This window comes from Cyprinodon tularosa, unplaced genomic scaffold (assembly GCF_016077235.1).
Source record: "Cyprinodon tularosa strain WSP-4 unplaced genomic scaffold, ASM1607723v1 ctg98, whole genome shotgun sequence".
Taxonomy (NCBI): domain Eukaryota; kingdom Metazoa; phylum Chordata; class Actinopteri; order Cyprinodontiformes; family Cyprinodontidae; genus Cyprinodon; species Cyprinodon tularosa.
In genome coordinates this window covers 915,981-929,371 of record NW_024039762.1, presented here as the reverse complement: position 1 = coordinate 929,371, position 13,391 = coordinate 915,981, and the positions used below count along the sequence as shown (strand labels likewise).

General features: G+C 38.2%; 1 protein-coding gene across 1 annotated transcript; it reads left to right on the top strand.

Moving 5' to 3' along the window:
* The first annotated feature begins 6,168 nt into the window (after positions 1 to 6,168).
* slc34a2b (solute carrier family 34 member 2b) lies at positions 6,169 to 13,179 on the top strand. The gene is made up of 13 exons (XM_038275775.1): positions 6,169 to 6,249; positions 7,651 to 7,698; positions 7,794 to 7,925; positions 8,022 to 8,150; positions 8,283 to 8,426; positions 8,879 to 8,990; positions 9,068 to 9,263; positions 9,342 to 9,437; positions 9,678 to 9,789; positions 10,216 to 10,383; positions 10,669 to 10,785; positions 10,873 to 10,997; positions 12,103 to 13,179. Exons 2-13 carry the CDS (start codon positions 7,653 to 7,655, stop codon positions 12,643 to 12,645), a joined length of 1,920 nt encoding a protein of 639 aa, XP_038131703.1. The 5' UTR covers positions 6,169 to 6,249; positions 7,651 to 7,652; the 3' UTR covers positions 12,646 to 13,179.
* Positions 13,180 to 13,391: the final 212 nt, after the last annotated feature.

The window sequence follows — 13,391 nt, the reverse complement described above, 5'->3', positions numbered from 1 at the left end:
AAGAAACACTTTATGCAGCTACAACTTCAATTCTTTTTATTTTATTTTTTTAAATGTCCAAGCTCCATCTTATGTCAGAGATCTAATTGTTCCTTATGTTCCTAACAGAGCACTTTGCTTTCAATCTGCAGGTTTTCTAGAAGTTCCTAGAATTTCTTGAAGTAGAATGGGAGGCAGATCTTTTAATTATAAGGCTCCTCTCCTGTGGAACCAACTACCAGTTTTAGTTCATGAAGCAGACACCCTGTCTACTTTTAAGGCTAGGCTTACACCTTTCCTTTTTGATAAAGCTTATAGTTAGAGTGGCTCAGGTTATCCTGAGCTATCTCTATAGTTATGCTGCTATAGGTTTAGACTTCTGGAGGACATAGAGACCCCTATTTCATCATTCTGCTTCATTCTATCTCTACTCTCCCACTCTGCAAAAGCTGTTATTTTAATCTCCTCTTCCATTTCTGTTTGGCTGTGACTCCATCCTGGAGAGAAATATCTGCTGTGCTTCTGCCATTAACATCTTTGTTTATAGATATTGGAGATCAGCCTGTTTTTCAGTGTAGTCCTGTTTCTCTGACTGTGACTGGCTGGATGTGCTCTCTTCATCCTCTGACATGGGAGCTGACTCGGAGCTCGTCTGCCTGGCTGTGTTTTTCCTGGATGAAGCCACCTTTTACAGCTGCTTTTTGTGTCTCTGCTTCTGTCTCCTTGAACCCCAATCGGCCTAAGCCTGGTTCTGCTGGAAGTTTCTTCCTGTTAAAAGGGAGTTTTTCCTCTCCACTGTCACTACAAACATGCTTAGTGTGAGTGATTGCATTTGAGACAATGAATCGAAGAAATCAATTGGTTTTCCTTAGATAGAAAACTTTGAATCAGTTTGACCATACTGTATGATCTGGTGAACTGTAAAATGCCTTGAGATGAAATGTGTTGTGAATTGGCGGTAAATAAATAAACTGAATTGAACTGAAACTTTGTTAAATCCCTTATGAGTGATAGGTTTTTTTATTGCTCTGGGTTTATGTTTAGTGTTGTTGTTGTTCTACTGGGAGATAAATCTCCTCCTCAGTATCAAGTCTTTTACAACCTCTAAGCGGTTTTCTACCAGGATTGTATTTAGCTCAGACTAATATATCATGGACTCTGAACAGCTTAATTGTAATCTGGGAAATCAGCGTAGAGGGAACACAATACATATTTTAGAATTGTAGCAAACATTATTTTTTCATTAAGTAAAAAAATCTAAATAAGCTGTGTACATTCATGAGGCTGTAAAAAAAATTATTTAGGGAGTTTAGAATTTAGCGAAGCTCCGCAGATGGGACAGAAAATGTTTTAAGCTTCGTTGTTACCAATAAGAGCAAAGAATAATACAAAAAACAAAACATACTTGTAGTCTCCTGCATGTTGTGTCTCTGCATCATCTACCTCTCAGATTACTCAGACACACGTCATGACCTTTTTTCCTCGTCGACATCTTGTAATCATCTTAATGCTTCCTTGTGTAGCTTTGGTTCCCTTTTTCTATGGATAATATGAGAGTTACCCTGTCAAGAAGGATTTTTATGATTATTTAAAAGGTTTTTATGTGGTAATAAAATGTGATTTTTAGGAATTACATAAAGTGTTATAAGAGCAAACCCATTCCATAATATTTCTGACCCTGCCCCATGTTGCAGAAAATGGAATCATCCTATTGGCTGGTCAGGATAGTAGAAGTGTAATGATTGATATTTGGTCCTAAGCTGTTGTTTTGTATCTAAGAGAGCAGAAAAATGTCTTTATTTCTTTTTGGTATTTTATTTATGCAACTCTGGAGTTTTTAAACTTATATTCTTAGCTTGTGCATACCATAAAACTGACTCTAAATGTTCTCCGACAGTAAAACTCTATGAAGCCCAACAAGTATGTAACATTAGAGATCCAAACCAAAATTAGGACTAGACACAAATGTTTTATCCAGAATGCATCTACTTATTTTAGCTATGTGGATTTTTTCCATCAACTCTCTGAACTCTTTTTAATGACACCATATTAAAACCGTGATTATTTTACTGCAGTGTGGGAGTAGCTGAAACACGACCACAGCTTAATCATTTACTGATATTCAGAGCATTTATTCCAGATGTAAAGTGATATGTTATTACAGTCCTATCGCTGCTGTATCTCTCACTATGAACATAAAACAAGTTCAGGGGAGCTATAAACATGTTTGGGCGCACACACAGGCATGTGTGCGTGCATGAGGGAGAGACTGGCAGTATGTCTATGGAGGTGCACATTCAGGCATGAAGACAGCACATGGATCTTTAACTTAACTTAGGTACTGATTGAAGATAAGCAGTTTAACACTGGGTTTCTCGCTGATAGAGGTCTGAATCAGTGTGCTAAAAAAAAGTATTCGCACCCAACAATATATTTTGATTTATCAGCATTTCTTTAGAGAAGGTAATAACTGGCAGAATAATCAAATTGTTTTGTTTATTTAGGGAATATGTGATACGCATGATATGTGATACGCATGACATTGAACCAGTGTATGAATGCGTTTGTGCTTCTGAGTATGACTGGATGATTGCGGTGCTGGTATAAGGGGCTATGTGTGGTCAGTGAATGTAGAGAGGCGCTATATAGATTTAGTCCATTTATGCTATTCAAAACAACCTGGAGCTGAAAAAGTAACTGTACTCTATATCTATTAGGTGGCTGTTCCACCCTTGGCAGCAGCAAGTCGCATCAAGTGTTTGTGATAACAGGTTATAAGTCACTTGCATGTCTGTGGTAAAATTTTTGCCCATTCTTCTTTTTAAAATTGTTCTAATTCAGCTACGGTAGGATTTTGGATTCTCGGTTTGAGGCTGCGCTCATAATTTGTATTAAATTTCAGATTTGATTTTGTTTTCCGCGTTGCGTAGCTCTGTTTTTCAAAGGACTTTGCTGAATATTTACACTAAAAAAGGGAAATTTCTGCTATAGAATAAATAATAAATAAGATTGAGAATTACAGATTTTAAAACATAAAGCTTGTATAAGAAAACAATCACAGAAAAAAGAACAGAAACATACAAAAGGACGTGCAATTTAACAGACAATTACAAAGCAGTGACAACTAATTATGAACAGATTCCATTTTTAACTATCTGCAGCGACTTACTTTTTGTAAATAAAGTCAATATTCCTGTGTTATCAACTTTGAAAATTCTACATTTGGGAATAAGAAAAATAAAATGAAAACAAAGTTATCTTAAATAGTTTCCTCCATTTAAGAGAAGTTATCCATGTCCTAAGGTCCAGACCAGACCAGTTCTATGCCAGATGCTGCACCTTTGCCTCGCTCCTCTGCAGAGGACGGAGATCTTGGAGAAACTCAAAAAGTGAAACAGCGTCTGTATTTTTTACTAGATGCCATTTCTACCCAGTCTCTGGATGATGTTGGAGTCATTTTTAATCCAGTCCCTTATTTCAAAGGTTCATCAAGGCTCAGTATTTACTATATTTTCTACACTATGGTTTAAGAAAGGGTTGTAGGGTTGATGAAGTACTCTTTAATAACAGATGATGATGAAGAGGTAATATTGGTTCTCAATGTTTCTTGGAAAGAAAGGAGTTTTAGGAGGGCAGTAAGTACCTACAGGGGTTGAGGTTGGACTGTTATGCTTTGCAGAGCAGGTTTGTAATGATTCTTTTGTCCAAAGATAATGGTGGAGCGATGCAGGGTAGACATGCAGATGTTTTGTGATGTTGGAACTATAGACGGAGTCCAGACAGGAACACAGGAGGCAGGACTGAGGTCTCATTTGAGTCTATGAATGGTGATGCAAAGATGCAGCACTGAGATCTAGGAGGGAGCTGATGACTGGAAGTAATGGTTGCTGTAAGGAGGACAAAAACAATTTAACAAAGAAAAAGTAAGAATACAACAAGCAACAAATGAAAGGAGGCCTGATTTCCACACAGAAAGTAAGAACGATCTGGCGTATGCCTCAGGGAAGCAGCTCCTCTTGAAGCTCCTGTTGATCAAACTCAATAAGCAACAGTTGTAAGTAAGTAAATTTGATTTACACAGATATTAAATCAAAAAAAGAAAAGTTAAATAAAACACATCCTTGCGTGCATTACAATATATAAATATAAAAAAGAAGTATCCAAATAATCTAATGAAAAGCCTGCTTATTAAGAATAGTGCATTCTAAAGTTGAGGTCCGATTTACATGGAATGAGAGATCCCTTCTGGGTTTAGAATTTGTGGGGGTACCGCCAGCATGATTTTACCGGGCGGTGAATGGAGATCGATCAGATGAAAAATGTAAGGTGGAGGTTCTCTTTGTAAATCTCGTAAAGGCATGAACTGAATTATTAAGTGAAATCTGAAGTGAACCTCGGAGACACCAGCACTTTTCAACCGTATTTGTTTGCTCTTTGGTTATCAAACAAAGCTAAAGACCAAGGAAGATAAATCCTTTCTAGCGTTGGCCCCATGATTGTGGAACATGTTACCTCCATCTTTAGGATGTCCTCATTCTATTCTTCTTTGGAAAAGCAACATAAAACAAGTTTATCTAACTGGTATTTCAATAGATCTTATGCTTTATGATACATGCTGTCAGTTTCCTTCAAGTACTATCTTTATCCCATTGTTGGACAGTAATTAAAGGAATAGTACACCCAAAACATGATTAGCCTTCATTTTCTACTCACCCCCATGCTGAACAACACTCTGGAGTACTTTTTTGATATCTCAAATGCATCTGGAGATCTGGGAGGCTTCTTGCTGTCTGCTGACATTCAAATAATGGAGGTCTATTGTGCCCGAGACAGAAAGGTCCATAAAAGTCCACAAAAACGTGTCAATATTCCTCCATACTGCTCGTCCAATGTATTCCAAGTGTCCTGAGTGGGTAGCATCCAGAATTTACTCGAAACTAAGTCATTTAGAATGTTTTTAGAGCATAAACAGTAGTGTATAGGATTTCCTGAAAGCGCGCACATGCGCGTTCACGACGCTACGGAAGCCGGCAGACCAAACCAGATGAAAGTGCGCATTCAGCATCTACTCTGCCGATAATGCAAGCGTAGAAGAAGAAATGTGCTGTTTACCTGTGCAAAGAAAGAAACAACGAAAGAAAAATGTCTGAGGACTTCAGTGTTGAGGAAGAGCATGAGTTCTTTGCCGAGCTGAATGCGCTGGTTTGGTCTGCCGGCTTCCGTAGCTTCGTGAATGCGCATGTGAGCACTTTCAGGAAATCCTATACACTACTGTTTATGCTCTAAAAACATTCTAAATGACTTCGTTTCGAGTAAATTCTGGATGCTACCCACTCAGGACACTTGGAATACATTGGACGAGCAGTATGGAGGAATATTGACACATTTTTGTGGACTTTTATGGACCTTTCTGCCTCGGGCGCCATAGACCTCCATTATTTGAATGTCAGCAGACAGCAAGAAGCCTCCCAGATCTCCAGATGCATTTGAGATATCAAAAAAGTACTCCAGAGTGTTGTTCACCATGGGGGTGAGTAGAAAATGAAGGCTAATCATGTTTTGGGTGTACTATTCCTTTAAGCCTCGATTTAGCATTCTGTACTTAACAGGCCTTTTGTAAAGCAATAATAAAAAGCAAAAGATAAAGATGATACAGTATCAACAGTAATAGTTTGACCAGAAATTGACACAGCAGGTACCGCAGCAAAAGAAAGCCTCAGTTAATGTACAAAAATAGTTCCTTTTCCAACAACCAGAGGGCAGGTTTTCTTATTAAACCGCCCGAGGAAAATCAGGGGCTGAAAAGTTACACAAAGCGTTTAATTCAATTCATTTTATTCACATGGCGCCATTTCACAACAAATGTTATCTCAAGGCACTTTACTTTTATCGTTTTCTACAGTGTTTTGGTTTTTGTTTTACTTGATACAAATGAAAAAAAAAGGATCTGTTCTAAATTACATTCTAACAGATATTAAAGAAGCACATTTCCTCCTTTCGTTTTAAACCTGTGATCATTGTGCGTTAAAGCGCAGTGAGTGACGCTCCAATTATTCATCACATCTCTGGGTTTGTTATCAGCCAGCATGCAGCACGCTGCTGCAGCGCACAGTTACCCTCCTTGTACTCTGGCCAAAGCCAACCTTTGAACCGAGCGCGGCGGGTGCGCGCCCCGCAGCCTCACTATATAAGCAGAGTCGCGCCTGGAAGCGAGCGTCAGGTAACCAAGGTGAACAGAAGCGCTCCGGACTCACAGACGCCCAGCTGCAGGTGCGTAGCCCCACCGCTTCCTACACCTATAGGCAAGAAACAGGTTAAACCAGGATGAAGGAAAAAATATGTACTAGGGTTTAAAATCAGTTGATATTGATATTTACAGATTTTTTGGCTGTTTTTTTCCTTTTTTTTTCCTCTTTCTAAAGATGTGATTTTAAAAAATAGTAATTTTCTCGATCTCACTCCTGAAGTTGAGCAGGTTTTTGGTAGCCTAGGATGTCTTGTCACACTTTTTTAATTTTCATTTATACTAAATGAAACATTAACAGCATTTTTGATCAAATCAAAACTTAAGTTACTGATTAAAAATTGGTCTCTGTTTCATTCTGGAAATTAAGTGTGATTAAAACTGGCCATCAATAAACACTGACATTGATTTTAAAAAGAAATGTGCTCATCAGTAAGCCAGAGGTTAGAATCCTGATTAATGACACCTTCTTTTGTCCAGATAATTATTTTAAAAAACTTGCTTGTAGCAATAAGTAGTTAGAGCAACCAAAAAAATTTACTTAAATAAAAGTAGCACTGTTTCATCTCATTCTTACTCAGTAAAAGTGAAATGTGGCCTTTAAAGAAGTTACTCAAGTAAGAGTAGAACATCATTTAATCAAAAGGCTACTCAAGCACAGAGCAACTGATTTAGATATAAACCGTGATCATAACAACAGATTTAATAGTTTTTCATTCATAAAACATACAAAATCAATAGTTACAGTATGTAGAATAGGTTCAATTATATTATACTGTTACTGTATTTTCAGTCAACCTCCAAATGATACAACAGACTCAGCAGCTGGAAAATAACCTTTAACCTATAACCTTGATTAAGAAACAGTTTCTCTCGATGGTGCGTTTTCCTCTAAAACAAGCTTGTTTTCATGAAATGAAGTTACTCACACTGGATGGACTAGCCAGGCATTTTACTCAAGAAAGTATAAAAAGTATAATACTGTAAAACTACTCCAAAAGTATTTTTTTTTTCTTTTTCAAAAAGGCATTCAGGTAAGCCTAACTAGTTACTACCCGCCTCTGCTTTTAGCCTTCAAGTTCAGTTCCGATTTAACCTAAGAAAACCTATTATTCCCAGTGATCAATCCCAACATGGACATTGCTACACCTTTCCAAATTTATCCTGTGGTACTAGAGACTTTTAAAGTACTCCGTGGGGAGCACAAGAGGCAATGGAACCAAGTTTGGGAATCAAACCTGGGATGTGAGAACAAATGTGCGAACAGGATCTCACAGCACTCATAGGTGTAACAGTAACAATCAAAGACACAATCAAAACCCTTTCTTTTCTAAGATCATTTATTAGGCTCTCGTTATGTCCCTTCTTAATCCATTTATTGCACTCATTATTCTGAGTCCTTTTCTTTTAATTGCCTTCTCCAACAGTTATGGCTCCGAGACCAAAAGAGGAGACTGATTCGTCCTCAGCCATGAGTACGTTCTTTTCTTTTACATTTGGATATTTCTGAGCTTCTTCAAGCTGTCATTAGAACCTGTTTGTTGCAAACTTTCTGCTTGTCTTTCATTAGGTGACAAATCTAATCGTAAAGAGAAAGATATGCCACCACCTTACTCCAGTGTGGACATGGAGAAGGAGAAGTCTACTGAAGACGATCCCTGGGATCTACCAGAACTGAAAGACACAGGGATCAAGTGGTCAGGTGAGGCAGCTTGCCATTCTTATCCCACTCCTGCACAGATTCCTTGTTCTAAAAGCTGACTCTGACTCAGTGTTTTGTGTTTTTCCTGTCGTACAGACCTGGATACACGAGGGAAGATAATGAGAGTGCTGACTGCAATTGTGAAGCTAATTCTGCTACTTGGATTACTCTACCTGTTTATTTGCTCACTGGATGTTCTCAGCTCTGCTTTTCAGCTGGTTGGAGGTGAATTAGTGCTCTTGGTCATTGTGGATAATTTCTCAATATCTTTAAATTTGGCATCTATACTAGACAACAGAATACTTTTGAGGTATTTAGCCCATGCAGCGTTTTTGACCTGTGGGTCTGTGTATGCAGGCAAAGCTGCTGGTGACATCTTCCAGGACAGTGCTGTGTTATCAAACCCTGTGGCTGGGCTTGTGATCGGGGTCTTAGTCACAGTGCTGGTGCAAAGCTCCAGCACCTCCTCTTCTATTGTTGTCAGCATGGTATCTTCTGGATGTAAGTAAGACTCTTTTCCAACAAGTGCATTCATAGTATGATTTTTGTTGGTTTAAAATATTATGGTTTTAGCTCTATGTATAGTGTTACTGGGTTGCTTGTATCTTGACTACAGTACTTTTTAAATGCCATATATTTAAAATAATGCCCATTACTAGCTTTTAGTTTATTAGCTTTTTGTTTTTGGTCTCAAAGCAGCCAAGCATTATTTCTGTAGGCTCACTAGCGGTATGCAGCAACAGAAAGGAGAGGGTCAGAACTCTGCTGCAACCAAAAATATGCCATGTCCATGGCTCAAAATGCTGATAATTGGCATTTATCATAGTGTTCCTCAATACATTATTTTTGTGCGTTCCCTTCAGCTGGTGATTAGGCAAAGCAAACAGTAAGCATCTGCAAAACATCACAAATAAAAATTACTTAATGATATCATTGTGGCTGCTTTTGTTCAGTGTTGACCGTCCAATACGCAATACCAATCATCATGGGTGCCAACATTGGAACATCAGTCACCAACACCATAGTAGCTGTGATGCAAGCCGGAGATAGAAATGAGTTCCGCAGGTAAACTTGAGCAAGAGCTGATAAAAGGCACAGAACAATGTTAACAAAAAAATTACATTACTTTACCTGTGTTTTAGAGCTTTCGCTGGTGCAACTGTCCACGACTTCTTCAACTGGTTGTCTGTGCTGATTCTTCTGCCTTTGGAGGCAGCATCCGGTGCACTCTTCAAACTCACCAATATTACAATCAATTCCTTTGATATCAAGTCTGGGGAGGATGCCCCTGAACTGCTCAAGGTCATCACAGAACCCCTCACCAGCTCTATCATCAAGGTAACACTCAGTCAAAATGAAAGCTTTCAAATGTATTGTTGAATATTCTGGCAAACTAACTTAAGTATTGTTTCTCAGCTGGACAAGTCAGTCATCACTGGAATTGCAACCAATGACCCCGAAGCTAAGAACAAAAGTTTGGTTAAAAGATGGTGCAAGACAAACACAACAACGGTAAGAGATCAGCAAGAGTTGCATCACATGAGGAAGACTTGTTCAACAGCACACAACAGTTGATAAAGTCTGGGTTACTGATTAGTCTTGGTCTAAATTCCTGATATCTCCCATTTCACTTTACAACCGCTGTGATTCCATTCTATGAAAAGAGTAAACATTGTGTGCACAAACAGAAAGATTATTGTCTTCCACAGTTTTAGTTACTCTATTCCCTCTTGTATTGGTTATGTCTGTCAGACTTACTGGAATACCACAGTGGAGAGTTGCCCTGAAGATAATTTCTGTTGGGAGGATGGAAACCAGACCTGGACTGAGATGGTGTCTACAGTGACTCAAAACATTGCGAAATGTAATGCCTCCTTCATTTTTTTTCTGGGAACAGGGGCACAGCTACAAAGCAATAAGGATGAACTGATCCATTAAAGTTCAGCGAAATGTGAGCCAGCTATTTGGCCAGAACAACCCCCTCTAATGTCTAGACAATACTGTCCTTTGAGACACTGCCGTAGCTCAGTTTGGCTTTACCTTCTACCGTAGTCTACTCAATAAGCCTTTTCAGCCTTTCTATAGGATAAGAATACTGCTTACTGTTTAATGGATCACTTAAAGTCCTCTGCAATTTTTTTATTTTACTTTGGTACCCTGCTTTTTTTGCACAAAATACATGTCCAGCTGTTTCTAAAGCCCAAACATATAAGAGAGTTTATACAAAGAAATAGACACATGTGAAGTTGTTTCAGTGATAATTAATTGCATGTGTTGACGATTTTTGCAGGCAAACACATTTTTGTGAACGTTGACTTGCCAGACTACGCCATCGGCCTCATTCTCCTGGTTCTGTCTCTGCTTGTCCTCTGCACCTGTCTTATCCTCATTGTCAAGCTGCTCAACTCTATGCTCAAAGGACAGGTTGCTTTGGTCATCAAGAAAGTGCTTAATACAGGTACATGCATTAAATACCATACAACAGACAACCATATTCATATGTTTTGTGGAGCCTGTTCGATAGTCAGCACACCTGTTTCAGTGTGGTGGTGCTTGATGAGCAGTACAGGTACAGACCTCCTCTGGCTTCTGTTTTGACTTCGAGTCTAACAGTACTGAAGTTCAGTGCAGAAAGCTTAGGCACAAACACTGCTTTGATTAAATGCGTTTTTTTGTGTTAATCACGTCGTAAAAATTATTGAGTTTGTTACTAAGATCTAGTTTTGTTGTTGTTTTGTCACAGACTTTCCCTTCCCCTTCAGTTGGGTCACTGGCTACATTGCAATTCTTGTGGGAGCCGGGATGACTTTCATTGTTCAGAGTAGCTCTGTATTCACATCAGCTATAACGCCACTTGTTGGTAAGGCATTCTTAAAACTTTGAGTCGATCTTTGGCTTCTGTTTAATTTAACATCCAAACTTATATTCTGTCAACCTCAATTTCCAGGTATTGGTGTTATTTCCCTTGAAAGAGCTTACCCCCTGACACTAGGATCAAACATCGGCACAACAACAACTGCTATACTGGCAGCTATGGCAAGCCCTGGAGAAACCTTAGCAGACTCCTTGCAGGTATGTAAGCAATGTAGCTGTCATAATAACGAAAGTGTATTTTCACTGACAAGGCAAATAACATGATAATTTTTGTAAACAAAAGTGGGAACACGATCAACTTTCAGGTAAACATAGATGCCATAATTCTACTTTATACGCTGTAGCACAACTCAGTTGCTTCAGAGTTTTCAAGGGTTTCATATAAATGGTATCCAAATGATCATAGTCCTCAAATAGAATATCAGCTTAACTTGGATTCCCTTTCCGTTACAGTCATATAAGTTATAATGGAAACAGCTAGTTCAATCTTAACTACTGGAACTTACCTTTTTTTTTTTATCTACCAAATTGTTCAGACATAAAGGTATGTGTTCACATATATTTTGAAACATGGAGTTTACTACTGCTAGCGTTACACTACTGAGCATTTTTGTCACAGGGTCCAAATAAGTGTAATTAAAAGGAGGCATTTGCAGAACTTGTTAAAGCCTTAAAATTTAATTAATGCCTAAAATTCTGCATTTTTAATATCAGTCTTGACATAAACAAGGATTGAATAAATTCTTGTTATCCTTCCATAGTCTTAACTAAAACCTTTAAGAATTTGCAGAGTGATTAGCTAAAGCTCTGGGATGATGCTAGGATGTTTACTCTCCGTTTTGAATGACTAGTTTAAAATTCAGCACGTTTTAGTGTTGCTTTAGGTGATAGTTTAGGGACAAATTTTACCTTTATCTTATTGTACCTCTGGTTTTATTAATTAGGTTTGTTTTGAACAACAAAGAATGTATGAACCAGTGTTTCAGCTATGTGTTTCACACACACATACGCAGAATTCTGCAGCACCCAAAGGTCTTTTTTTATTGTTGATGTTATTGTAAAAGGTAAAAAGCATTTAGATTCTTTGGAATATAGTTTTGCATGTCAAACTCTTAAGAAACGTGTTATGACTGCTGTACGCATGAGATCACACAGTACAACATCTGGTATGATGATTAGCTCAGTCATGATGACATTAGCTCAGTCAGTCGTGTATAACAGTCATGGACATACACATCAGTTAAAAAGCAAAATCTTTGTCATTTTCAAAACATGTATGTAATTTGTTTTTTCTCTTGTTTAGATTGCACTTTGTCACTTCTTCTTCAACATCATGGGTATCATCCTGTGGTATCCAATCCCCTTTATGCGAATACCCATCAGATTGGCCAGAGGGCTGGGGAATGTGACAGCCAACTACCGCTGGTTTGCAGCTCTCTACCTAATCTTGTGCTTCCTGATACTGCCTCTGTCCGTGTTTGGTCTATCAATAGCCGGTTGGAAGGTCTTGGTTGGTGTCGCTGTTCCTATCGCTGGTATTTTTGTCATCGTGGTCATCATCAACCTGGTGCAGTCACGAAAACCTCGCTTCCTCCCCAAATTCCTCCGCAATTGGGACTTTTTGCCACTGCCCCTTCACTCCATGGAACCATGGGACAAAATTATCTCGTCTTCCATGCTTTTCTGTGGTAGACACTGCTGCTGTTGCTGCAAATGTAGCAATTGCTGCAGCAAAGATGAAGAAGCTGAAAAGATCTCAAGGACCAGCAGCAGGAGCCTGGAGATGTATGATAACCCTGCCATGTCTTATGATGAGGATAAAGAGAATAAAGACACAAAGTTTTAACGGATGGATGGATGGATGGATGGATGGATGGATGGATGGATGGATGGATGGATGGATGGATGGATGGATGGATGGATGGATGGATGGATGGATGGATGGATGGATGGATGGATGGATGGATGGATGGAATTTTTAAGCAGGTGCAATATAAATGCAACACCATTTTTTTTGACACGCTTGTAATTACTCACTCCTCAGGTTGTGGTGTTGATTATCTGATGATAAATTGTAAAATACACTACCTGTCACCATGGAGAGGGTTATGTCTGCCACATGACAATTGTCCTATGTGGCCTGTGATGTTTATTGAATGATGCTTTAAATTTAATGTACGTACTTTCTCCTAAAAGTTCCTATATAGGTGTGTTTAATACATTTTTTTTAAATTTATAATTACATATGAAAGGTTTTATTCTGATCTGAACAGTTCAACTTTCAGTGTTTAATGTAGCATTGAAATGTTATATTTGCATATGTTATCCCTCAGTATTTAAGATAATGTTGAATTTGTAAAATAAATTGTTATTTTTAAAATGGTGTTATTCCTTTTTCTTTTTTATATAGTTTTGTAAAGAATTGTTCACAGTGCATCCTTCTCTCTTATGACATTTTTAACTAATTCAGTGAAAATCAAAATAAATAAAAAATTGGCTCTCAAATCTCCATCTTGGCCTTTTCAGTGTAGAGAAGTCATAAATATATAGACACTGGAGTTAGATATAAATAACACTAATCAAATTCTTGAA

What these genes read in the sequence shown, in the direction of transcription:
- slc34a2b (XM_038275775.1), top strand. Translation starts at nt 7,653, where the DNA reads ATGGCTCCGAGACCAAAAGAGGAGACTGATTCGTCCTCAGCCATGA. An exon ending in GCAAGACAAACACAACAACG is followed by an intron (nt 9,438 to 9,677) that starts GTAAGAGATCAG and finishes TATGTCTGTCAG; the next exon opens with ACTTACTGGAATACCACAGT. An exon ending in GACTCAAAACATTGCGAAAT is followed by an intron (nt 9,790 to 10,215) that starts GTAATGCCTCCT and finishes CGATTTTTGCAG; the next exon opens with GCAAACACATTTTTGTGAAC.